The 26,719-nt window shown below is 46.3% G+C and overlaps 1 protein-coding gene across 6 annotated transcripts in view; it reads left to right on the top strand.

Annotated features, from left to right (window-relative positions):
* Nucleotides 1–26,719, top strand: part of LOC135252477 (AT-rich interactive domain-containing protein 1B-like) — a 118,159-nt gene that overhangs the window by 79,841 nt on the left and 11,599 nt on the right. For all 6 annotated transcript variants that reach the window (XM_064330620.1, XM_064330583.1, XM_064330609.1 and 3 more), the window contains 8 exons: nucleotides 6,161–6,259; nucleotides 12,004–12,183; nucleotides 16,415–16,709; nucleotides 23,010–23,110; nucleotides 23,470–23,573; nucleotides 24,202–24,432; nucleotides 24,733–24,951; nucleotides 25,936–26,140. In XM_064330620.1, coding sequence (XP_064186690.1) covers nucleotides 6,161–6,259; nucleotides 12,004–12,183; nucleotides 16,415–16,709; nucleotides 23,010–23,110; nucleotides 23,470–23,573; nucleotides 24,202–24,432; nucleotides 24,733–24,951; nucleotides 25,936–26,140 — 1,434 coding nt within the window. The remainder of the gene's footprint in view (nucleotides 1–6,160; nucleotides 6,260–12,003; nucleotides 12,184–16,414; nucleotides 16,710–23,009; nucleotides 23,111–23,469; nucleotides 23,574–24,201; nucleotides 24,433–24,732; nucleotides 24,952–25,935; nucleotides 26,141–26,719) is intronic.

Here is a 26,719-nt window from a genome sequence, read left to right as displayed (position 1 = left end):
TTTGCACTTACTTTCCTGCTGCCTCCCGCACTGTTAGAGCGATGATATTTCAGATTTTTAAAAATCACTCGCTCTCTCTCTCTCTCTCGCGCCTTTTCTGCTTTTTTTTGCTTAAACTGCAGTTTTTCTAGACTTCCTTGTTCTCTCCGCGGTAATGAGGTCCACAGGAGAGCGTTTACCTCACCCCTACTGGGAGCGTTAGCTTCCGTTAGCCCGCGGTCGGGAAGTCGTCGACTTCGGTCGGCGGGGTTCTAGTCGTCGTCGTCACGGAGACGCGGCGCTGGCGCGGCTCCCGCGAGACGGAGCGGCGGGCGGGGTGCTGACCGAGCCCTTCTCCCTCTTTTACGACCGCGGCGGGGATTTCGACCTCGTCCAGGCATTACCGGAGTCCCCCCCCCAGGTACGCCGGAGTTACCGCGTCGCCTTTCATCTCCGGTTAAAGCCGCTTCACCCGCGTTGTCAGCTGACAATTCCTCCCGCCCGAGTTTGGGAGCAGGGGAAGAGACTCGAAATGGTAAAAACCCCGAACAAAAATGTACAAATCTGGTCACGAGCGCTCCCGTGCGTCTTTGAACCGCTTCTCGCCGTTTACGTTTGAAACCCTTTAAAAACTTCAAAGACGAAAAAGCCTCTTCAAAGGGCCTTGTATTGCCCTAACAATCCTTTTTCTTTTTTTTCTTTTTTTTTTTTTGCTTTTTTCCCCTCCCAAGGAATATTTAAAATATACTGAGTTTTAGTAGCACTATTATCTCTAAAATACAAGAATGGAGTTGATTTTGGCCTTGCACTTGTGTATTTCATGAGAAGTGAAAATGACTGTACTTGTATAATTGAAATTATTTTAGTCTGGAATAACTTCAAAGAAGCCTGAGCCTTTCATTCTACATAAATCTCTTTATTGCATATATACACTACATGGCAAAAAGTATGTGGACACCTAACATCCAACATCTCATCCAAAATTGTGACCATTAATATGGAGTTGGTACACCCTTTGCTGCCATAACAACCTCCACTCTTCTAGGAAGGAGGATTTGCTTCCATTCAGCGAAAAGAACATTAGTGAGGCCAGGCACTGATTGGGCAATTAGGCCTGGCTTGCAGTTAGCTTCTCCAATTGATCCAAAAGGTTTTGGATGGCGTTGAGGTCAGGGCCGTGGGCAGGCCAGTCAAGTTCTTCTACACCATTCTCGACAACCATTTCTATATGGACCTCGCTGTGTGCCCTGGAGCATTGGTGCTAAAACAGGAATGGGCCTTCCCCAAACTATTGGGGAAGCACAGAATCGTCTAGAATGTGATTGTATGCTATATCATTAAAATTTGCTTTCACTGGAACTAAGGGGCCCAGCCTGAACCATGAAAACAGCACCAGACCAGGGGGCATCCAGATACTATTGGTCATATAGTGTATGTACATACGTACAGTCATGTCCAGAACTCTTAAAACCATTTATGAAGACAACCAAAGAAAGGCTGTATAAAATAAACAACAAAGGTAATGAGTTATATTGTACGCCCAAAAACATGGAAAACTATATTATTCTAATACAATTGTTCTAAGAAAAAGTTTTGTTTTCAACAAGTAATAATTTTCTTTCCAAAAAAGAAAATGTCAAAAGGTGTCGAAATTATAGCCACCGGTCCGTGTTTTCAGTACTTTGTGCACCCTCCATTCTCAATGATGAAAGGACGACAGGTCATCTTCAGTAATGTCCTACGGAAATAGTGACATATGATGTTGGTGGGGCTCTTTGACCATTCCTCCATACAGAATCTTTCGTAATCCCATGGTCTGTGCCTGTGCCACTCTTCACTCCAAACCACAGATTTATAGTGGTTCAAGTATGAAGATTGAGATGGCCATTACAGTAACAGTAATTTTTTGGTCATTTGACATTTGTTGCTTTATTTCGAGGTATACTTGGGATCATTGACTGGCAGAAAGCTACATTTGTGACCATGTTTGAGTTTCCTGTGGGGGGTTTTTTGCCAAAATGTTTTGTTCCTTACTATAGTTACTATAGCTCTAGGGGACACATAGATGCAGAATACCCCCATAATATTGAAGACCCACCACTGTCCTTTTCAACACAGCCATCCTTCTGATGGCAAACCCACCACTTAGTTCAGCATTGGTAAGCTGACCACAAAAGTGCTGTTCTGCAATGGTCATCTGTCTCCAGACTTGAACCAGACTTAAAATTATGAGTTATAATTGAAGAGGGCAGTCCACAAGTGTATACCAAAGCATCTGAAGGATCTGAAAGATACATTATAGACCTCCCCCCACCCCTATATGATCATTAATAAGGAAAGAAAATTATTACTTTTTTAAAAACTAAATTTCTGAACGACTGTGTTAGTGTAAAATAATATAATTTCTAATTGTTTTGAGCATACTATACAATTAACTATCTTTGCTATTTATTTCATAAAACCCTTTTTTGGTCATCTTTATCTTTATATGTATGTGTGTATAGAAAGTGCATATTTACGAAACAGTTTGGAAGATTAGTCTTATTTGTTGTTTTTATATCTGTCATTTTATCTGTGATTTCGCAGTTAATCCATTCCTGTATTTATAATGTTACGTACTTCAAAAAAACGAAGCTTTCCTTGTGGAAACCCGGTGAACACGGCAGACTTTAAAATACCGCTTAGCATAACGGCGTGCGAGTTCTCGCTGTGACGGAGGCCTGTGAGTTCTGCCGACGGCGCTGCCGAGGCTTCGTTTCCTGCGAGTGAAAATTGCTCTCCGCAGACGGCGGCGGTGAGAACGAGCCGGTGGCAGGCAGCCGCGCGTCGCTCGCCGGCGCTAGCCGCTGCCAGGATTGACGGGGGCGCTAATTGCGCTATCGAATGCCCACGGGCGCCGAGAGGTTCTCGCGCCGCGCCGCGCCGCGCACAAGAAACGTCGGTTCGAACGGAGAGTCGAACGGCGGCGGTGCGTTTAAATTTAAATGCGCGAAAGAGCGAACGTTAACGTCTCCCCACCGTTTATAGAAAATTCAGGTGCGTCTTCGCTCGCGTCTTTTCTGAGGGGAAAATAAAATGACACGTTACATGTCGGCGCCTCATTCCCGAAAAGAAGCGGCGCGCATTGAATTATTTAATGACTGTCTATCGAAGCCAAACCGTTTTGTAGCGTGTATTTGTTTTGTTTTTTTTTGAAGGGGTAATTATTCATCAGAGCTGTTAAAAATTCAAATGAAGGTGCGAGCGGAGAGGTCAGGCGTGTGCTTCCCTCAGGATGGGTTGGGAGATTCATAATGGATCATGTCTTCCGCCCAGAAGAGGGAGTCTGACTGTCGTGTGCCCAGCGATGATTTGGGTTATATGTTCGGCTACGGATGGGGTACAACGTCAGATGAGGTTTTGGGTCATGGAATTGCTACGGTGTCAGGTGAGTTTTTGGGAAGGCCACCCTTTCCCCTCACCCCTATTTGTTGGGGTTCTGTTTGACGCCGGCTGGACGTTCTCCTGATGGGTCCAGTCAGTGAGTAATGAAGAGCAGAATGAGGTCAGGCATGAGACCACCCCAAATGCCCACACCAATCCCACACTGCATTAATCTTGTGTCTGATCCTGTGTGTGTGTGCGCGTGTGCACGTGTGCGTGCGTGCGTGTGTGTGTGTGCGAGTGCGTGTGTGTGTGTGTGTGTGTACATGTGGTGTGTGTGGACGTACAGTACATCAGAGGGAATGTCCATGGAGATATCATACCACACTAAACAACCCCCAATTTGCCACACTTCCCTGGTTTTTAGCATAGCATGTAGAGGAGTATTTTTGTGACCTTGCAAGAAGGCTGCTTAGGACTGAGGGTCCTATTCTGCATAAAGACTTCCTGGTCACACAGTGAGGCGGCTCCTTCCAGAAACGCAAGCTTCCAGAAATACAGTTCCACCCATTGATCTGCTGTTCTCACCCTGCAAGGAAATTAACTGTTCTTTTATTTTCATTGTTTTTCGCATAAATTCGAATTGATTTCTTAGAGAAATTAGTAGACATAATGTCAGATGCACACACGCTCGTAGGACGTGGGTGGGCTGTAAGCTTGGATGCGCAACGAGTTGTGAGTGGGAGTGGAGAGAAGGGAACGTAGGCCGCAGTAGTTTTTGCGCTTAAGCAAATAATCCAGATGTGATTAAGCTTGTTTACTCTTAATGCATGCCTCCTACTGTGACATTTAGAAGTGAATACGTCAAGCTTTTTTCTGAATTATAAGAAGCAAATGTGGAATATATCATTGTAATATCACAATATGAAACCAGATGCAACTACTCTGTGGTCGAAAGTACATTGTGTTCTGTCCGTTGCCAGTTCCGCTGTTTACAAAATAACTTTGTGGACTCACTGCACCAGGGTTGGGCAATGATGGCTGCATTGGTTTTCATGCCAACTTCTGGCCTTAATTACTTAATTCGCCCTAACATTTACACCATCTGACATTTTATCTGGTTATCCTGATAAGTGCATGAATGACAGCCGAAGTCTGTTCTTGTGTCCCTGTATGAACTGTTTTACTGTGTTTTACTGTGTCTACAAGTGAACCAGTGTTAGGGTATACAGCCAGTTAGCTCATTTAGCCAAGGGTAAATTGGTGGAAACAAAACCCTGCATACACACCGGCCCTCCAGGATTGGAAAAAAACATGCCAAGCATCGGAGGCTTGTTTGGAGGCCTCATATGTTGTTGTCTCTGTTGCAGCGATGAAATTAATGAAGCCTAAATGTGTGTTAATAACCTTTCAACAGAACTGAGGAAAAAAGCCGAAACCATTCCTCCCTGTCTCCCTGAGTTTGCAGCTCCAACATGATTTTAACAAATAAACAAACCAAGGAGGCCCTCTTTAATTTACACATTTCACAGCTGCATGTCTGGGATCAATCCACTCACATCCAAATGCTGTCTTGATTAATTACTGCTGGTAGTCTATATATGATTTCTGTGGCACAGAGAGGACCATAGACTTGTAGGTACACCAGATCAATAGCTTGTTATTACCCATTTCCTTCTGTGAAGCTTGAATAAATGGGATTTGAAATAGGTATAATTAGCAGGGCTGTAGTTGTGACCATCCCAATCAAGTGTGACCATCCCAATCAAGTCCAAACCGAGTCTTTGGTTAATTGAGGCCAATTCAAGACTCAATAAGTTGCAAGAACGCAATACTGTAAGTCGCAGTCTGATTCAAGACTGAGACCATAGCAGTGTCTTTTTCCAAGACTGTGATCTTTGACTCCCAAAGAGTCAATGAGAATATTTCCAAAGGCGTATTCCAGCAAGATTAGCATGTCTTGAGGACAAAAGTAATCATATTATTACTGCTAGAAAGCCTTGCTGAAAAATTGATATTTTCACAAGACAATGGTCACAGACAGACCTCAAAATCAACCACAAAATAATTAACTGACCAAAAAAATACTGCTTTGCAATGGTTGTCTCAGTCTCCTGACTAATCAATCTAAAATGTGTGGTTTGCATTGAAGGGGCCAGCTACGTGCACAGACTGAAGGATCTGAATAATCTAGATAGATTCTGCTCAGAGGAATAGTGAAATATGCCTCCCCAGTATGTTCACCAATGTCATAAATAACCACAGAAAACCACTTGCTAGTGTTATGCTTTCAGAGGGAGGTTGCACAAATGACTGAAAACAGGAGTGTCAGTCATTTTGACATTTCCCGGTTTGGTAAATAAAATTATTACTTGTTAAAAAATGATCTGAGTGATTGTATAGTATAAAATACTTTTTCCCCCCATTTTTTTCTATTTCACAATATAGCTTATTATTTGTGTGTTTGGTTTTATACCACCTTTTTGGCTCATCTTTATGAAGGGTGGCAGTAATTTTGGAGGGCACCGTGCTTCCCATCATTAATGCGTCTGGGATTTCTGTGGTATTCCAGCACAGCAGTCTTTGCTATCAGGCCCATGGGACATGTGATCACTGGAGGACCACAGAGGCTGACACCTGCCTGACTGGAGTTTTTGTGACATTAGGATGCATTCTGGGAAACATTCACAATCACTTGAATGCGTACTAATACCCCTGCTCACCTTTTCTCATAGACGAATGAAATGCATTTTCTGTGTCGCGCTAAAATCTGTTCCCCTGAATCTCAGTGTGTCACACTGTACTCTGTCCCCCATAGGGACCCCGATGGCACCGCCGAACCAGGGGAACTCCGGGAACATGCCTGATGTGGGACCCCACTGTGTCCTGAGCCAGTCCCCCATGTCCCAGGAGAGAGGTATGATTACCCAGCACCCCTCTCTTAACCAAAACTAAAGAGAATACTGTCAAGGGATTTTACTCCCCAGCAATGGAAGCCACACTGCATATCTTTCTTGATCCCACAGATAAGTGCAGGTTGTTTGCGTTAACTGGAGAGAAACAGGCATTTTGTGTTTCTCATTTCCTTAGTTAGCCAGGTGAAAATGAACCAAATTAAATACAGTGAGTGATGTTTGGGACGAATACGTATTTTTTCTTGATTCGGCTTTGAGATTTGTAATTGAACAATTCACATGTGGTTAAAATGTGCAAACCTCAGCTGGTTTTATATGGTTAGGTTTCACCATGTATTAATGCACTTTTTATACATAATCCCCCCCCCCCCACTTTGGGGCACCATGTTTGACTTCACACCTCAAACACCAGATGGGGAACTAGGGTTTGCAGCTTAAATCTTAATTGGTATCTGTCCCTGTGGTAGTGACCTAAGATAATGTAGTCAACATGACAGGGACACTGCATGCATAAACTTCAGTTTTTTCACCCAAAGAGCGTATAAATAGGAGCCAAATTGCAGTCATTTATGGACCAACAACTTAAGTTTTTCGTTAATTTTATTTCAGGTATAATCGAGTGGCAGTCTAAAAATTATATGCCATTCTTTTTGTTATTATGTACAGTTATTATTGAATGAAATATTTTTTAAAAGCAACAAGAGCTACCATCACAACTTTTCAGGTTTTTAAGGGTCATTGCACAGCACTTCTGTGCTAAGCATGGAGTGCCTCTGTTGTCCCAACCCACTAGAGACCTATACCCAGAATACACCTCTCTCCTATTGATAGAACCAGAACCCGGAGTTACAGACTGAGCCAGGCTCGTAGGGCCTCACTGAGGTGCTTCATGAGGGGAAGGCCGGAGGCTGCCGTTTAACATCTCGCTCCTGCAGTCAGATATTTTTACGCTGTTTGATAATTAAGGGATGCGCCTTCGCAGGCGGGAAAGCGAAGAAATCACACGCGATTACGAGAGCCGGCAGCACAGCAGAACGGTATTGCGTTGCTGCCGAAAAAAAAAAAAAAGAAGTAAAATCTGTTGAAGGGTGCCCGGGAGATCGCTGACGTTTGCTTCCAAGCTGTTTTTAATCCGACGCACCTGTTCCACTCAGCCGGCAGTGGAAATGAACCGCTGATTGTGACGTGAGATGTGCGGAGACTACACCCTCGTTCGCGCGCTAGGTCGAAGAAATGGACAGTTTGATCGCGTGCCTGAAATCAGCCTTACCACCTCCTCTCTTTTTCTATAAATCCCGATGTCTTTCTCTTGTTGTTAGGCAGTTGCTGAAAGACTGCGGGCTGAGATATTGCTGAGAGAATAGGGGGACTGGCCTCATGATTACAAGCAGGCATTTATCGTTAATGTGAAAATGAGTCACACCACACCGCTGAGTAAGTCGAGTCAACCATGTCGGACGCTGTCTCAGTGTCACGATCACTATTTAAAAATAAAAACTCCACAAGTGGCACGCACTCCAACTTAATATATTTTATGCAGGGAACATATTATAAGCACCAATACGAATACATGTCACAGTATGTATTTCTTAATACTATCCTTTCTGGGAAGTACAGAGTGGAGTTGAAGTAAAATAATGTACAAGAGACTGAGGAACACTGTTGACTATCTCCCCCTTTTTTTTTTTTGTATTTAGTCTGACCCAGGAATTGAATTTGAACTGCAATTAATTATGTATACATGCCTATATACTCTATGAAAAAATACAATATTTAACCAGATAATAAAATTCAATAAAAATATGAAATGCTACAAATATAACTTACTACATTTTAAAATAGGTTTTGAGAACAGTAGTATATGATGCTAGCTTAACAAATGTAAATGTGTTTACTTAAAAATTGAAGTGAAATACTGACAATATGAACATGTAAGAAGTTAACATAAATCTGTCCTGAAATACCAGCGGCATCCAGACACAAAGCAACTTTATGCCGGGATTACGTTTCTGTGCTGGGATTGTGGAATCATTGGCGCTTATCATCAGGTTCTTCAGTGCGGATTAAAAAAGAATGAAAAAGAAATTTGAAATTTGAAATGTCTGGCACTACAAATGCTATTGCTTTTAAATGCATTTGAGAGCATTTTATTGATGTAACGTGTGCAGTGTGTTTTACCATTTTGTACCAAGTGGTACAAAACCAGGCGATTCCATCGAAAGCTACTACATTTGTTTTTTTGTGAATACACCGTCATGTGCTTTTGATTTTGTGAATAACTCCGGAACACTTGACTTATCATTTCCAGTTTTGCTTGTGTGTCCAAAAAATGTTCCTTGATGCTTTATCAGATATGAGGTCATTATACTTTTATGAACACTGCTGTATGTTTGTATTGACATCTCCACATTTTCCCATTATGTTTTTATCTTCATGATGAAATGTAAGGTTGCATCATGGCATGTAATCACTAATGTTATAAAAAGGCTGTTTAAATAGGTGTGCCTTTTAAGTTTGTTATCTGGTAACTGGTAAAATTTTCAGATAAAAATAAGGGAATAGTTCACACAATGCATCGGTGCTCCCAAATGGAGTGTTTGTTAGCCACATGATTTACAGTGCAGTCCATAAGTATTTGGACAGTGACATACTTTTTGTTGTTTTGGCTCTGTACTCCAGCACATTGGATTTGAAATGATAAATATGAGGTGAAAATGCAGACTGTCAGCTTTGACTTAAGTGTTTACATCCATATCCAGTGATCCATGTATGAATTACAGCTGCACATCACTGTACTGTATACTTATATGCCCTGTATATCTGAAAAGGGTCACTGCCTGGATTATTTGTGTTCAGGAGCATTCAGAGGATTAGTATGTTTTGTGGGGCTTTTGCTTTTTTTGAAAGTAAAAAAAAAAGTTTTCAACTGTTTATACCTGAATGGGTCATTTTGGATGTGTGCATACAATGTTATATTTTTATAATTGAGATGCATTTTCGCCACGACTGATCATTTATGTCCCTTTGTAGAATTATGTAATGAGGTGGCCCAATTTATTTAATGAGTATTCAAATAGCAGTTTATCAACGTGGTTGCAAACATTGATGAATTTTGTTGTGAATATTAATGTGTCAGTCACCAATTGAGAATTTCTTACCGGTGAAGTGTGGCTCAAGTGTGTAACTTATTTTTATTTTAGAGACATTTTCTGGTGAAGCAAATTCACCCAGAGGTGACACCATTAATTTCCACCAATTTATGGTGTCGGACGATTGTCACATGATACACCATTGATGACACAGTGGCTTGTCTCTAGTGTCCAGTCAGCCTGATATACAGACTTGCGCTTTGTAGAATCTGATTCCCAGTGAGCTACTAGGTGTAAACAGTATTTTAGTCATGTTGTGATTTACATTTTACATATACCTGCTACTTTCTTGCATTTGTGGTGTGTCTTTCTTTTTGAGAGTTCCTGGGAGGGGGTTGTTACAAGTTGATTGAATCGCCGATGTAAAAACAGAGGCGAGGAGTAGCTAGGCTACTCGCATGTTGGTTTCATTATCTAGATTCAAAAACTGTCAGCATGTATCAGGCTTTCGTTTACATCACTCCAGTACACCGTAATTAGTTCTGAAATGATTTGATAATCTGTTTGGCGTGTAATTAGTATTTGTGTTGCGCTATTGTGCTTATTAGCAAGCACGCCAGCGAGCGACAGGCCGTTGAAAAACCGTGCGTGGTCCGCTCGGGGTGTGTGGGTTTTGCCCTTCTTCATGTCGCCTCTGCAGAAGCAAATAAAAAGGCTTCTGTGCCGTCAAATGGAAAGCTTTTCACGCAACGGCCAGCGCGCGCCACAGTCATCTCCCCTCTCTTTCTTTCTGTTTATTCTCTGAGCAGGGCTGCGATGGTGTAATAGCTCTCTCGCTGTGCCGTGTTTAGGGCGTCTGAGTGAGTGACAAAAGCACTTCACCGGGCCATAAATAGAGTGTTTATGTGCTGCGATGTCGGTGTAAAAAAACAAAAAAAACAAAAAACAGCGTGGCTTTTGTGCGGAAAGTCGGGCATTACCGCACACGGGCGCGAGCTCGCGAGCGGTGGCTATCGTAGCGATTTTCCGGTTAAGAGCCAGAGCCTCTCTCTGCCGCTCTGCTGGTCTGGAAGGCGGCATAAGCGCTGTTTCTCTTTTAGCACCGTCTGCACAATGTTTCCACTCCGCGTCCATTTTCCAGCCAATTTAAAATGTGGTATTACAGAGTGGGTTTTTCTCTCCCCCCCCCCTCCAGAATGCCTTACACTAATGGAAGCAGAACATTACAGTAATGTCCCCTGTACAGCCGGGCTGTCTGCCTTTGCATTTTCAGACTGCTTTCATCATCTCACTCTGCATGCCACCAAATAAATACTAAATATTGTTACCGTTATATAACCAGAGGGAGAGAGAGAAACTAATGGGCGTCCGTCTCCGAGCCGGGCGAGCCCTGCGGATAAACGGCAGCTGCGCTGGCTGCTGATGCGCTTAAAAAACGAGGGGCCAGCATTTTTCGGCCAGGGCGCAGTTCTGTTATCCGTTTAATGTAATAACTGTAATTCTGCTGCGCCCCACTCGGGTGTCAAGTGGTTAGGGCCAAAGGGGACCTTTTGCTATCCAAGCACATTCAAGAGCCGTTTTTTAACTGGCAAGTCTGCCTGCTGTCTTTGTGTAAATATTAATTTAATAGCGCAGTCTATTCTAAGTGTTCTACCGATACTTAATAACACATTTCATTTGTGTATTTGTTTCAGACACACTCAAAGAAATAAGTGAGCCCTTTAAATTAGTTTTAATTTAATATTGGAACCGCAAAGAAACACTTAAAAATATGTAGAAGTGGGTAAATAGTCTTTTAACAACTTTAAGATAGATTAAACTTAATATTTTGTGAACTAAATATTATTTAGATTAATATTGTTGTGTCATTGCTGTACCAGAGAACTGCGCTAGATCGATAAGTCCTGAAGTTCACCGAGCACTAATCTTCATAGTCTGCCGTAATCTGTCTACAGGATGGTGGTCAGAGGTAATAAGATGATGTTTCAGGGTAAATGTAATTTTATAGAACCGTAGATCTGATACCTGAACATGTGCTCATGAAATTCAGCGTCAGAGGGACAGAAGATGACGCTTGATGCAGCTAATCCTCAGAGCTGGTTCTTCATGTCATTGCATCTTCTCTGGATAAGATGTCCAGGGCTCTGGGAAAGAGAACAGCCTCTCCAGGAATAAGATCCCTATCTATGAGTAATAGGAGATGTTTTAGGATTTAGGATTATTATGGAAAGAAATCAGGTACGGATGGATGCTTGCGACTACACGAATAATCAATTGTGCAACCCCCACCCTACAACCCAGACCTTTATTTTGAAGAACCAAGCAAAATGTTTTTATTTCCAGTCATGTTGTCTTGACATAAAGGGCCTGTTCACTGTACCTCTAAAGACCTGGTGGTAATATTGGCTCTGTGTGATATTTACTCAGTTATGGTTTCAAAGATTCAGTTTGGCCCTTTTAGTCTTAGCCAATGGTTGGTGGTACAGAATATAAAGGAAGATATTGCAGTTGGGACTGCAGTTTTGCAATTAAGACAATTGAAATTTGAGAGCTGACAGTTTTTGAGTTTGAGCAGTTGGGGCATTAGAGACTGCCTGGTGGTTTTGGGTTTTTTACTGGATGACTGACTGTTTGCCACCTCTCTGTTTGTGCACCAGGTTTTATTCCCAATATGCAGAGGAACCCTCCCATGGCTCAGTTTGGCCCCCAGCAGTCCGGGCCCTCCATGTCACCACACCCCTCAACAGGGGGCCAAATGCACCATGGGATGGGGCCCTACCAGCAGAGTGGCTCCAGTGGCGCCTATGGACCCACAGGAGTGCAGTTTGGGCCCCAAGGTAGGAATGTCCCAGAAGACTGAATGTTTTGTGTAACAGCGATGTAGCAAACCAAGCATATATATAGCTAGTTAACATTTAGATTGCTAGTGTACATGTAAATTCACATCACTTCCTAACTATAGATCACTTCCTACGTCCTATATCTCCATTCCTTGTAGGCTATTGCTTAGATATAAAAAGATTTTTGGCCAGTCATAGAAATCTTCTATAATGTAAACCAGAGAATGTTGTTGTGTATTTTGTTCTGACATTCAAAACAGACTAACATACTAAAGTGTAACTGTTCTACTGTCTGTAACTGTGATTCTACAACGTATGTGTTAACTGTGGTCTGCAAAACACAAACTGATTCTAGGAAGTCAGATCCTGAAAGTATTTATCTCATCGCACTGACTCATTTACATTACTGTCTTGGCAAACAAGCCAATGGTGATGATAAAATCTCATTCAGTGATAATTGATGATTATCACTAATGATAATTGTTGACAATTTGTTTATTTTATATTTGGCAATACATTATGAGTTCTGTCAACATTTCACTGGGCATCAGCCAAATGTCTACTTTCAAAACTTTTTGAATAAATTAAAGGACACATAATTTGGGATATTGATTGTCCTTTAGCTAAAATGATTGTTTGTCCATGTTGATTTATCTCTGTCTGGCACCATGTATATATCTGCCATGCATATGTTCAAATGTAAAGCCTGGCTATCAACCAATGCTAAGGGAATATTAATCCAAGGAAGAAAGTAATGGAGAGCAATTAGCAGGGAGCTGAATTTGACATTTGTGTTGGTGTTGCTCTTGGTCTCCCAGCTGCTTGGCTTTTATTCTGGTTTTGTGCGTCTCTTGATGCTGTCTATTTCAGAGGGATTCTCTGGACCTTGACCTGATCTCTGGGTAAGATTAAGAGTCAGCGCTGTAAAGCCTTATTGGGTATTGGGGCATTAGCGCACATCTGCTCTGCAGCAGGTCACACGTCCTGTCTCTCGGTGGTTTCAGAAACCAGGCTTTCTGGCCTAAGATCCCTAGCCACCCGTCTTCCCTGTCCTCCTGCTCTTTCACCCTGCAGATGTAGCCTGGTTACCATGCGATGGGTTTGGCAGTCTGACCACAGTGCACCTTTGACAAAGCTTATTTAAGGAAATATTAGTGTCACTAGGCTCACCTTCTCTCTCTCTCTCTCTCTCTCTCTCTCTCTCTCTCTCTCTCTCTCTCAGCAGTAGGACTAGACTAAGCAGTTAGTGGGGCCTGCACAATACATGGATTAAATAAACATGCCTGTGTGCACTCTCCTAGAGGGGATGATAATGTCCCAGTCTCATTAGAGTGGGTCACTGTCTTAACCTTGCGCCCAATATAAGGTGGCCCAGCTAACTTTATTAAAGGTGTTGGAGGAAGGAAATGCAATAACTTTGTGTATGAAGCCAAATTTATTATCCGAGGGAACAGCCTGCCCTAATTAGGCTGACCGCTGGTCAACAGATTTATAGGACAGAAAGTGGCGATCCTCTCAGTCGGTCAGTTGCACTGTCATCGGGTTTAGCATAGTACAGTACATCAGCACTCAACATAGTCACACTGAGTATTTAGAGCCTCTTCTGGGCCTCTCTCACTCTTAAGCCGTCATGCCACTTTTATTGCTTGGGTGATGGAAAAGAAATAGGTTTTGCCTCTCAGTGCTCATGAAAAGTTTTCAGTTTTGGTTTTGGAAGGGAGCAGTGTGTACGCCAAAGGGGATGCCGCATGATCCAAAATGCCATTTTAATGGGTTTTGGTGAGGAGTGCACCTTCTGTGCACCTAAATGTCCTCAACTTACTCAAACCCACTCTTTTAGACATGGCTTCTAGTTCTGGTAGTCAGTTCATGTTTATACGGAGGATACTGAAAAGTTGGAAACTTAGTGGCAGCGCTGACCCAGGACACTTGAGAAGTGTAAAGTAAGCTGAGCGTGAATAGTTACACAGCTGAAGGGAGTTCACTTCCCCATGACGGAGCGGAGCGGGCCTCCTCCTCCTCCTCCTCCTCCTCCTCCTCCACCTCCTCTGAGGGGGAGCATGTGTGCTGGAGCAGGCTGCGGACCGGGCCTCACCGCGGGCCCGGGTTGTGCAAGCTCTCCCTGGCCCGGCCGGGGCGAGCGGGCCCAGCAGCTGCTGCTTATTGTTGCTTAATGACGGCTCCATCTGCTTTCTGTCTCCCGCCCTGCCAGGAAATTACTAACCCATTAAACCCGCATGGAGGCAGCCAGGATCTCCAAGTTCCCGCTCTGTCTGCTGTGTTGTTCTTGGATGCGCCGCGAAGCACCGGTCCTTTGCTTCGGGCCGACGAGCTCACGCACACGACTTCATGCGTGTTCGCCTACACACAGGCGATCGTAACATACGCCACACACTCGTGAAAGCATAATGTACATATGTAGACACATGTAGACTTGCGTAAAAGTTTGACTATTTCAGCTACGTTACCTTGTTTTAAATTTACTTCTCCATTTTGGAATGCGCGGTCGCAGTTGTAGCCCCATTCCATCGTCCGTAGCATTCCCTCTCGCTCCGGGAGGAGCTTTCTCCAGCTGTGGATCACCCAGCAGGACTCCAGGCCACAGCCTGCAGAATGTGTGCTCTGTAGCCGCAGTGTCTGCCTGCGAGGACTCGGTGTACCGAGCGGGGTCACTCTTGGAGTTCGAACCTGCCTGGCCCTTGTTAATCATCTGGACGGGCTGAGTTATGCTCTTTTCTGACAGCGCACTCTCTCCCCCTGGCTGCATTTCCCTGGCAGAGAGCAGAAATTAATTTTGTGGGCGGAGCAGCGCCATTCTCAGCCTCTAATGCGATTGGTCACGGTCCTCCTTTTCCCGTGGGAGTCTGGGGATTCGGACACGGCTCGCGAGAAGCATAGCCGGAACGCGTTTTCACGTTGCGGACTTGACTCACTGGAATTGTGAACAAAAACCCCCTCTCCCGCCTGATATAAATACCCCCCATTCCCACTCCTCTCTAATGACTGCTAGTGCTAGTGTGATAGGGCCAAGGCTACTGGGAGTTCCTGTTGTGTTTTTGTGTCATTTTTGAGGCTCGCATATGTAAGAGCAGTCCTTCAGACATCCAGGCTATTCAGAGCTGCTTTTAAATTCCTCTTCAGAGTAGAAACATTACGACGTATTGTAACTGTGGTGGAACATGTTGAGGCACCCAACACTCCAAAGATCTACCCTTCAAGATATAAAAGAGTGAAAATGAGAAGTCCTCCAAATTACAGTTTGGGAGGCCATTGGCAAAGCCCCAATGGTTCCTGCAAAAAAAATGAACCAAAATATGTGGCAGTTGAACTAAAAAACCAGAAGGGGCTTCCCTTAATCTTCTCTGGACTGACCATGGGCGTACCAGAGCGTGTGTTTGTGTTTGTGTATGTGTGTGGGTTCGGGTGTTAGTCTTCACGTGTCTCAACATGCCGCTTTAAGACCAAGCGGGGTGCAGCCAAGTGAGACTATGTCTCTGCAGGAGCATGAGAGGAAGGACACCCCCCACCCCCATCCCCCACCCCAACACCAGCTGCAGAGGCTGCTGGGAAACGAGCACGTCTGTGCAAGATTCCCCGCGGTTCCAGCCGAGTAACAGTTCTGGGACTTTCTTCCATTTCTGTAAATCCCCCCGTTCGTGTTGGCTAAGCTGCCTGAGGCAGGTGTGGATGGGTTTTAGATTTCAGATTTTGGTTTTTTTTTTTATGATTCGCGCTAGATTTCCTGGCTGTCTGTGGTAGAAATTCAGACTGAACTGCAGTTTTATGGGCACCTTTCTACTTTATTTTTCTGTAGTGCTGCGCAGTGTTTTTTGATATCAGGCTAGAAACCCTCTTTGAGGGGACCCGACCCCATTCTCCAGGAATATTCACTGGGGATTAAAGCTTGGGTCTGCCTAAATCTCTGGTAATCAAATCAGAATGAATGTCCCCCTTCACAAAGGCAGATACAGCCTTTTACACTTGTATTTAAGGGTATTTGTCCTTGGAGGACATGGCAGTGACAGTCCTGTCTGAGTGCGCGTTTGCAAGCGTGCGTACGTGTATGTGTGCGTATGCGTGTACACGTTCTTGTGAGTTAGCAAGTGTTTGTGTAGCTGGGACCTGAGTTATTGTAGCTGGGTTACAGCTGCAAAAGCAAAGTGCTGTGTGGGTCATTGAGAAGTCCTGGTCATGACCTTTCAAGTGCTATGTTTCATTGTGTTGTCAGGTAACTTCCCCCGGCCCCCCAGCTATGACGGAGCTCCAGGTTCCAGCTACAGCGGGCCGGGTCCTGGCGTGACCAACAGCATGGGCACCAACGCGGGCAGCCCCATGCAGGGGCAGGGTCCTGGCATGCCCCTCAGTCACGGCCGGCCCTACTCCGGCACCGTAGCGCCCAGCTCTCCCAGCATGCCCCAGTCCACCGCCCCCAACGTGGCCCCGCCCCTCGCCAACAGCAACCGCAAGGCCCAGGAGGCGGCCGCTGCCGTCCTGCAGGCGGCCGCTAACACCGCCCAGGGAAGGTGAGCGTGCGCGCAGTGTGTGTGTGTGTGTGTGTGTGTGTGTGTGACAGAGGTTAAGGGTGCATGTCTGTGTAAATGAGGCACTGCAGAAAATCACTGTATTGTTGCCCTCTACATTACATATAAAATTATCTTATTTTTCTCTAGCCATTTCCTCTGAAACCCTCTGATGCTAAAATAAGCGGGATGCACCGTTACCAGATCATCGAGCACTCTCCATGGGTTTCGAACGTTCATTCTGTATTTTTAGTCATACCAGTCGAAGGGCCCCTCAGATCACACGGTGAAAAGCACTCAGTACAGAAGTTGTTGCTTATTTTATTTTTGCTCTTTATTTTGTATTTTTAGCGTAATGTTTGTGGGAAGGCTGTCCTCACGATCAGACGGTGTTCAGAGGAGGCTGAGATCAGGGGCCTTCTCAGCATTTCTGTTCTGGCACCAAAGCGGACGCCTGTGCCATCACTGTGGTAGCGGGCCTGTGATGAGCCTTCTCCGGTTATGAGCGTGCACACGGCGCTTCAGAGCAGACACAGGCAACCAGCCATGTCCCGATAATGCATGTGCCCCCGTAAAGTTTACAGATTTTTACAGGTCTATTTGACGCAAACTCTTTGTCTGAAGTTTGCGGCGGCGTTTGTCTGAATGACGGGTTTCGGGTTCTTTTGTTATTCCGTATAAAGTGGGCCTGCCGGTTGGTGCGTCACGTTGAAAGGGCAGATTCTGGCTTCCTTGATCCGGCGCCGCTCCTGCGCTCGGTGACAGCGGCGCCGCTTGTTACAGCCGAAGAAGCGGCTTTGTTCTCCGAGGTTCGGAAGAAAACAGCCGCGGATGAAGAAAACTTCTTCAAACGGGAGCCGAAAAAAGCTTTTCACAACAGAAGCAACAGGAACGGGATTTTTTAAATATTTTTTTTTAGAAATGCTACGCTGCGGTGTGTGTTGTTTGCCCGTGTTTTCATCCGATCTGTTCGACGTTTCCTGCCTCCTCTGTCCGTGAACGCGGGCAGTTGAGCATGGGAAGATTACCAAATGCTGATCCACCGAACCTTAAAACCCTGTTGCTAATTTTGCTAGCGAGAGAGCATAATTGGAGTGTGCTCCTCCGGTTTGGCTCCTCCTGCCGTGGGACAGATAAACTCTCTGTGAACTAGGGGCAGACGGAGGACGTGTCAAACCTGAGCTTTGCGAGATTAAAAAAACATTTTCATGATGTTCCAGTGGGTTGGTGGGAGAGCTAGGCAGAGCCTTTGGGAGGATGGCATTCTGGGACACGCTGGGCTAGGTTGGTCCACAAGAAAAACCAGCTCTGCGACTTTTATTTACTTATATTTCATGGTTATGTACTGTCGTCTATTTACTTTCGCATTTAAAGTATGCCTTCTGGTGTTTCTGTGAAAAATTATCACTATCTCACGCTACCATTATTCTTTGTATCAACAAATCAGAGGGAGAAATCATTTGTAAAGTTACCTGGAGCAGTGTAATAAGTATATGAAAATGGACTCAAGGCATTATCTTTAATTGGATGTGCCAAGTATAGACACGACTGATTTATAAATATTTGGACCGTTCAATCAAGCATTTGCTCCAGGTTTTATATTTATGGAAAAGATCATTGAATTTCCTTTTTAGAGGAATTAGAATTCACTTCTATGAAATTAGCGAGAGGTGGTGTTCAGCCCTGTCAGATTAGTGAGAGGTGGTCTTCAGCCCTGTCAGATTAGTGAGAGGTGGTGTTCAATCAATCAGTCAATCAATCAAATTTTATTTGTATAGCATATTTTACAGCAGTTGTCACAATACGCTTTACAGACAACCCTGGCCTAAACCCCCACAGGAGCAAGCCTAAGGCAACAGTGCAAGGAAAAACTCCCTGTGGCAGATGGGAAGAAACCTTGGAAGGAACCAGGCTCAAGGGGAAAACCCATCCTCCTCTGGTCGGCTCAGGGTGCCGACTGGTGACCAACATGTCAAGTCAGTTTTATAGGGTTTATGATGTGGCTCAGATGATGGGTGGGGCCGGGTGGCGGTGATGGGGAGCAGCAGGTGGCGACAGATGTGGGCAGGGTGGAGGCAATGACGAAAGAGGGGCTAGACCGCAGTGGTGGGGGAGACCAGACGACTCTCAAAGCACTCTCGACGGTTGGGGCAAGAGCTCCGCCGGCAGCGTGGGGAAGAGGGTAGAAACGGCAATTAGGGAATTTTCTTCAGCCCTGTAAGATTATCAAGAGGTGAGGTTCAGTCCTGTAAGATCCCCACTTTTACCTCAGCAGCCAATCACAAACAGCACTCAGACCCCGCCCATGATGCTCCACGGTGAGCTGTACGCGCAAGTCACCATGGCAACCGCCGGCCTGCTGCCTTCGGGCTAGCTCTCAGCGTAACGCCTGCCGGCGCGGGCATATGTGAAGCTGTGCGATTAAACCATCGGCCATTTTGGCTCAACCTTTCCCTGCTAGACTTCCATTTCACTTCACCTGTTTTTACTCTCTCCACCTCATTATCAGTATCAATCTGACCTGCCACCAGGACAGGTGGCATTACCCTTGATTGCAGAGCTTGTACAACATTTCCTATAATACACCTGCAGTGCTGCCTCTTCCCCTTCCTGCTTCTTCTTTCTGTCTGGCCCCATTACAGCAGAGATATTTCTGTCCTTTTTTAGTCTCTCTCTTTTATGACACGTGCGCACATGAACACAGACCTCTAGCACCGACTGCGTCTCAATCCACAACCTCATGGGGCTTAATGTTCTAAGAGGAAAGACGGGGCGTCCTGGGCGTACGCACTTCCTGTGATAAACATCATAAAACGCGATATTTCGGGCTGATGGATTACGGCGTTTGCTTGAAACTCCAGTTCCCCGCTCTCCGGTGCGTCGGTGACAGATTAAGCGCCGCTCGGCGCCCGGTCTGCTGCCGCCGCCGCCGCCGCTCGTCGGCACGCGCAGGCGGTCGATGCATCACGACGCGTTTGGCATTTTGAGAATAAGTCGCGTTTGACACTCGGTGATTAATGGCTCGTGGCCGCGCGCGTTCGCCGACGGTATGCAAATGCTGAGGAGGCCATTAAGAGACGGCGTCTCCGTCAATGAGAACTGGCACCACATGACGCGTGCCGCTGTGTCGAATGAGAGGAGCCGTCAGTCTCGCCCGAGCCCCCTCCGGCCGGCCCCGGCGTCAGCCGCCGCGCCGCCCGCCCGCCCCGACTCCCGCCGCCCGAACGGATGGCTTCGTCCTTCCCGGAGCCCTCCTGCACGTAATTAAGATTTAAGACGGTGTTTGCGATGACGCTTTTGTGAAGGGTCACATGTCACGGCTGGGTTTGGAAGCTCACGGGTTTGGTTGCTGAACTATGGCCAGATCGGTGAAACCGGTCTCTTGTGGCGAATATCAGTTTGCTGTTTATATCCACCGTACCACATGGCTACCCTTGGGTCATCAGCTTTGTTGGCCACAGAAGCACCTCTCCCCAAATAACAGGACTCTGTCTTATATCTGGTGTGAAGGGGGTGTGGTCAGTCACTTGATGGTCTAACCCCCCGCCCGAGTAGAACTCCGGCTGCATCATCTTCTGCTGTAATTTTTTTCTTTGCTCGTGTTCATTTTTGGAGTTGTTTTCATCTCTCTTTTGGTCCCTCTCTTCCTCTCTCCGCCTCTCCCCTCTCCCTCCCTTCATTCCGTTTGATTTAATTGCGTTGTCTGTCTTTCCCTCTGAAGATTGCGCTCACATGAGGTTGGGATGTAGCATATGTCCCATATTCTAAAACTGCGCGTGCGTCATTTACATGGCGGTGGGGGGCGTGGAAGGTTTGAGTAAGACCCCCTCTCCCCAATCCGCTATCCATCGACTGACAGCAGCTATATATTTTTTTGTTTTGTTTGCTGGACCCCCCCCCCCCTCCCATACACACGCACACTTTTTGACTTCAAAGCTGGAAAGAAGCACATTTTTATGGGCAGTTTGGCACAGTGGGTGAAGCCTGCCCACAAGCAACTGCTGTTTCCTTTTGCTTCACCAGCCCAACACAAAATTCACTGCCCATTACTGCATTTGGAAAGGGCGTTACAAGCCCAGCCTGGTTCCAGTCATACAATGGAAGAGTGGTATATTGAGCCAGCCTTGTTCCAGTTATACAGTGGAAGAGGGGTACAGGGAGCCAGCTTGGTCTTAGTTCTAGTGTCAAAAGGTAAAATGACTCTGCCTGGTTCCAGTCCTATAGTGGGAAAGGAGTATATTGCACCAACCTGGTTCCAGTTCTGTAGTATTAAAGGGGTAAACTGGGCCAGCCTGGTTCCTTATCTACAGTGGGGAAGGGGTAAACTGAGCCAGTCTGGTTCCAGATATACAGTGGGAAAGGGGTATAATGAGGCAGCCTGGTTCCAGATATACAGTGGGAAAGGGGTATAATGAGCCAGCCTGGTTCCAGATCTACAGTGGGAAAGGGGTAATATTTAGGCAGCCTGGTTCCATTTCTACAGTGGGAAAGGGGTTTATTGAGGCAGCCAGGTTCCAGATCTACAGTGGGAAAGGGGTATAATGAGCCAGCCTGGTTCCAGATCTACAGTGGGAAAGGTGTATAATGAGCCAGCCTGGTTCCAGTTCTACAGTGGGAAAGGGGTATATTGAGGCAGCCAGGTTCCAGTTCATAAATGGGAAGAGGTAAGTGGGCAGTGGTTAGATTTACAGTGGGAAAGGGTATATGACGTGTCCTACAGTGGGAAAGGGGTAACTGAGCAGTCAGGTTCCAGTCTACAGTGGGAAAGGGGTATAATGAGCAGCCTGGTTCCAGTCTACAGTGGGAAAGGGGTAATGGAGCAGCCTGGTTCCAGCTCTACAGTGGGAAAGGGGTATATTGAGGCAGTCTGGTTCCAGCTCTACAGTGGGAAAGGGGTATATTGAGGCAGTCTGGTTCCAGCTCTACAGTGGGAAAGGGGTATATTGAGGCAGTCTGGTTCCAGCTCTACAGTGGGAAAGGGGTATATTGAGGCAGTCTGGTTCCAGCTCTACAGCGGAAAATTGATATAATGACGGACTCGGGGAGTGCTGGTGGCACAGTTTCCCTTGAAGAAAAAAGAACATTCAAGCTTAAAAAAAAAAAAACAAAGGAAATAAAAAGCTATGAGAGAGAAAAGCTTTGGGGGTGAATCCTTGCCAAATAATTCATTTCTGACCTCCTTTTTAAGCAAATTTGCTAAATAAATAAGAAGCATTTGAATGGCTAGAATCCCCTGCCGCCCCCAGCGAAGCCACTTCAAACCTTGGCAGGAAAGGTCTGTTTGTATAAATGTGAGACATTAATGGATTTTCTCTTTTAGAGCTATTTGATGTGTGTGTGTGTATGAGAGGGAAATTTATATTTGTTATGTGTTGTGAAATTACGTGTTTCTTGTGTGTGTGTATTTTTATGTGTGTTCAATACACAGTATGTGTGTTTCATGCATGTGTATGTGTGCTTGTGTGTGCACGTGTGTGTGTGTGCGTGTGCGTGTGTGCGTGCGTGTGTGTGTGTCTGTGTGTGCGTGCGTTTTTCAGGATCTCAGGTTTTAAAAGCATTCATTTCCTTTTGTATTTTAAGTTGTTGTGAATTGACTCGAGCTTTTGAAAAGAGCGTGATCATTAGTATGCTGTCCACGCTCATGATTAGTGAACGATCCATTATGAGACAGGAAATTCTGAGCAAGTGCGAGAGCGAGGATGAGACCAGAGCAGCAGAATCCGTCAATTTCATATCAAAACGAGGCACATTTTTCAGCCTCATATAATGAGACTGTGCTCAGTGCGCTTCTCCTCATTTTAGGGAGCCCCTGTTTGCCGCAGTACACCCCACTCTGCCCCTCTCTATGTAGACGGCTCTTCCTGTTGTCCTGCGGGGGTTAGGACAGCCAGCAGGAAGCAGGTCGCTCCCAAACGCTGCCCGGCACAACCCTGTCCTGAAAACCACCGGATCCTTTTCAACTGTTCCCATAGCAACAAATAACCTGATCCTTCCCAGAAGTACACCTCCAAATCATTAGCTGAATTATGGCTTGTTGGTACAGGGGGTTTAGCTCACGCTGCCTTCATCTTGAGGGGGCTTGGGACAGGGCGTGGGGGCGCGGCCAGCAGCTCTCATTGGTGCGTTTCTCCGCTCAGGCCGGGCCCTCGTTCTTCGAAAACGGAAGGGCCCTAGAGGCACACTTTCAGGCCGGCTTCAGGTTAGGCCCAGACCCATAGCCGATCGGGCGTGAAGGACCCACGTTGATGCCGACGTCATCCCTGTAACCCCCTCGCTGACGGTGATGTCGTCTCTGGTTTTCAGGCAGAACGTCTGTCCTCCCATGAGCCAGATGGGCATTGGAGTATCTGGAGCCCCGTACAGCCAGCCTCCTGGAAGCACCCAAGGGACGACGACATTGCAAGGTCTGCGCTATAGCACACTACCATCAGGAAATACAAGCCCATGTGTGTGCAATGAAATGTGTATCTGTACTGTGTCTTAAGTACAAAACATTCAGAGTGGAATGTGTTACGTGTATAGTGTATGCTAGGTAGTGATATAATCAGTTAATCATGGGGCCTTCACAGAAGATAGCAGCTTTAATATTTCTGGACAAACAAAGGAGCAGGCTGTTCTGCTCATCTGTGCTCACAGCTCCCCCTGGAGGCCGGAGGGCTCACATGTCTGGTCATGTACAGTTGAATTAATAGAAGATGAATAGAGGGCACTTTCCACCTGTCTGATTGATGTTTATCTGTTTGCCCGATTGTCCCCTTAACAGGGCCCATGGGGCTACCTGGAGATGGGGTGGTTGGAAGCCCCCCAAAGCCCAAAGCAGATGGCAAAGAGGAGAGTGGACCGGGCGCAGAGCCTCCTAAAGCTAAGGTAGCAGCCCTGTGTTCTGCACGTGCACTTTGGCTCTCACTGCTGAAGAGCCCATCTTTCAGATGAGGCGTCATATTGGAGCCCACTGTGGTCATTAAAGATCCCATGGCATTTGTTGGCAAAAAAACCGGCCTCTCGGTTTTTTGGGAAATACATACACACGGTCACACAGTCATATTTTCATGCACATGCATATGCACACACACACACATACACACACTTTCACTCATACACATACACTCACATATTCTCTCATACACGGACCTCAGTTGCTGTTTTGCTCCAAATCTCTCATTGTTATTTTTCTTTTGCTTTACAAAGCTCTCTTTGCTGAACTATACCAGTCTACGTGTTAAATTATTTAAAACATCAAAAGCCTGTTTTAAAGAGCCGGGAAAACTCCCAGCGCGATGTTCCATGTCCCAGAATATCTCAGGGTCCCAGTTTTGCAAACCTGTGGGAGTGAAGACAGGGTTTAACTGACGCTTGCGGTCTGTCAGAAGCACATGCCTAGAGCAAAGCACTCTGGGAAGTCCCAGTGAAAGAGAGGCCAAATGACAGGTTTCTGTTTTAGCGGGACTGAAGGAGGAAGCAATCTCTCACACGCTTGGCTTTGTTTCCCTAACAGGACGTCTGTGGTCCTCAGTGTACTTCGCAGCCCTCCACCCCTGCCCCTGTTCCATCGCCTCTCTCCCCGACCCCCACCCCCACTCCCACCCCTGCCCCGCTCTCCCCCGCACCCACCCCGGCCCCTGTCCCCTCCCCCCTCTGCCCGAGCCCCGCCAGCTTGTCCTCTTACCACGGCGACGACAGCGACAGCATCAGCAGCCCCACCTGGCCCAAAACACCGTCCAGCCCTGTGAGTGACGGTGTGTGTGTGTGTGTGTGTGTGTGAGGCGGAGTGTGTTTATGCGAGAATGTGTAATTGTGTGTAGAAAATATTTGACCTGTCAGCCAACTAAAAAAGTATCCTGCAGTATAAAAATAGGCCTGCGTGAACAGAAGTAAAATTTTCTAATCAAGAATTACTTTGACAGAAGGCACCATAACAGTAATGGTACTTAGGAATTTAGGACAATTCACATCTTTAATTTCTCCCTCACACCTGCTTTCTGCCCCCCCTCCTTTCTCCATTTCTCTCCTCTTCTCTCTCACTCAGAAGTCCTACTCTTCCTACTCTTCCACCTTGAGCGGCGAGAAGGCGGGCCGGCTCTATGAGATGGGGGCGGAGCCTGAGAGGAAAGCGTGGGTGGAGCGTTACCTGTCCTTCATGGAGGAGCGCGGCACGGCCATCTTGAGCCTGCCTGTGGTCGGGAAGAAGCCGCTGGATCTCTTTCAGCTCTACATGGCAGTGAAGGAGATTGGTGGCCTGGCCATGGTGAGGCAGATTAACCAGTGAAGTTATTGGATAGCTAGACATTGGCTATCCAAAATTCAAATATAATCTTTTCAAGTGTAGATTAATATGAGTGGCTTCCCTCTCCTTAGTGAAGTTAAAGCACTGATGGCTGCTTTGTCTGTCATGATGAAAACAGTCAAACTTACCTCATAGCTGTGCTGCGTGACAATTACCCATACAACACCTTGCTAGTTAGCTAGATACAGTATGCCATTGGTTAACTACCAGAGTTTTGCTTCATACTCCAGCCAACATTGAACCAGCATAACCTTTAGTAGAACTTTATTAGGAACTGTTCATTTTTTTGAAGACGAGTGCAGATACAGTATTTTAAAGCAAGTGCAGATAAAATTAAGATTTTATAAGCAAAAAAATGTTTTATATGGGAAACCTGATTAACCTGTCTTTTTTGCTCTTCAACCACACTACAAGAGGTGGTTTTGCTAATGGTTGCAGACAGAAATGCATACCTACACTATGTAAACACCAAAGTAAAGTATTCTCAGGACTCCAGTCAACAGGACGGTGTTAGTGGGTAGGGCAGTAACTCATTTACCTACAAAATCATACTTTGAAGGAAAACTTTGATGCTAGCTAATGCCAGTTAGCTACATAGCTAGTCATTCAGGCATGCAGCTCTTCATGTTAGCTCAGAGCGAGCTCCTATCTTCTCTCAGCCCAAGTGCTAGGTAAGACTGCCCTCTTGTGGCAGTGCATGGAGTGTTTGCTTTGATCAGATGATTAGGGGAAATGTGGATGATGTTTTAACACCAAAGAGGCAATAGGCCAACACTTTGCTGCTAAGTTATGACTAATAGCATAATTATAATAATAGCGAAAGTAATAATAATTCCTGGCAGCGTGCCCAGTTTCCTGGTTCATTCCTTCTCTCGGCTAAAAAGAAGCGCGGAACATTGTGATCCTGACCGGAGGCTCCGCCCCCCCCCCCCCCCCGCTCCGCAGGCCAATAAGAACAAGAAGTGGCGCGAGCTGTCCAACGGGCTGAGCGTGGGGACGTCCGGCGGGGCCGCCAGCTCGCTGAAGAAGCAGTACATCCAGTACCTGTTCGCCTTCGAGTGCCAGGTGGAGCGCGGGGAGGAGCCCCCGCCCGACGCCCCCCCCGCCGCCGAGGGGAAGAAGCAGCCCCGCGTACAGCCGCCGTCTCCCGGTAAGGAGGGGCGCGGCGCCCCTGCAGCACGGAGCTCGTTCATCTCTCAGTGCCTGAGCTGAAGCGTCTGCTCTGTGTGTGCTCCTCTCGTGTCCCGAGGTCCCCTCATGATCGGAAGTTGTGGAAGAGCATTAGGGGGGCGGAGCCGCTCACACACTTGTGATGCGGATTGGGGGGAGGGGCTACTCGCGGAGCTGCGATACCAACAGTTAAGACTGATACGGGCGGGGGGAGTGGCTCAAAGCTGTGATGCGGGCAGGGGGAGGGGCTCAAAGCGGTGATGCGGGCAGGGGGAGGGGCTCAAAGCTGTGATGCGGGCAGGATTCGGGAGACTGTGAGCGGTTGGCAAGCGCTTGTGTAGCACTCCATCTGTGCCTGCTTGCCGGCGGTGCCTCAGGGCCAACGGCTATTTTTAGCCGCCAGGTGATAATGTCGGTGGGGGGGGGGGGTGCCCGTGGGTAAGATAAATGAGGTAAGAGTTCAAGAATGTAAACAGAACTGACCTCCGGTCGACCTCCCTTCACAAGCAGCCAAGTGAAGCAGCATTTTCCTCTGCTGCTATCTCTCTCTCTCTCTTTC

This window comes from Anguilla rostrata, chromosome 1 (assembly GCF_018555375.3).
Source record: "Anguilla rostrata isolate EN2019 chromosome 1, ASM1855537v3, whole genome shotgun sequence".
NCBI classification, from domain to species: Eukaryota; Metazoa; Chordata; class Actinopteri; order Anguilliformes; family Anguillidae; genus Anguilla; species Anguilla rostrata.
This window is presented reverse-complemented; position numbering and strand designations above follow the sequence as displayed.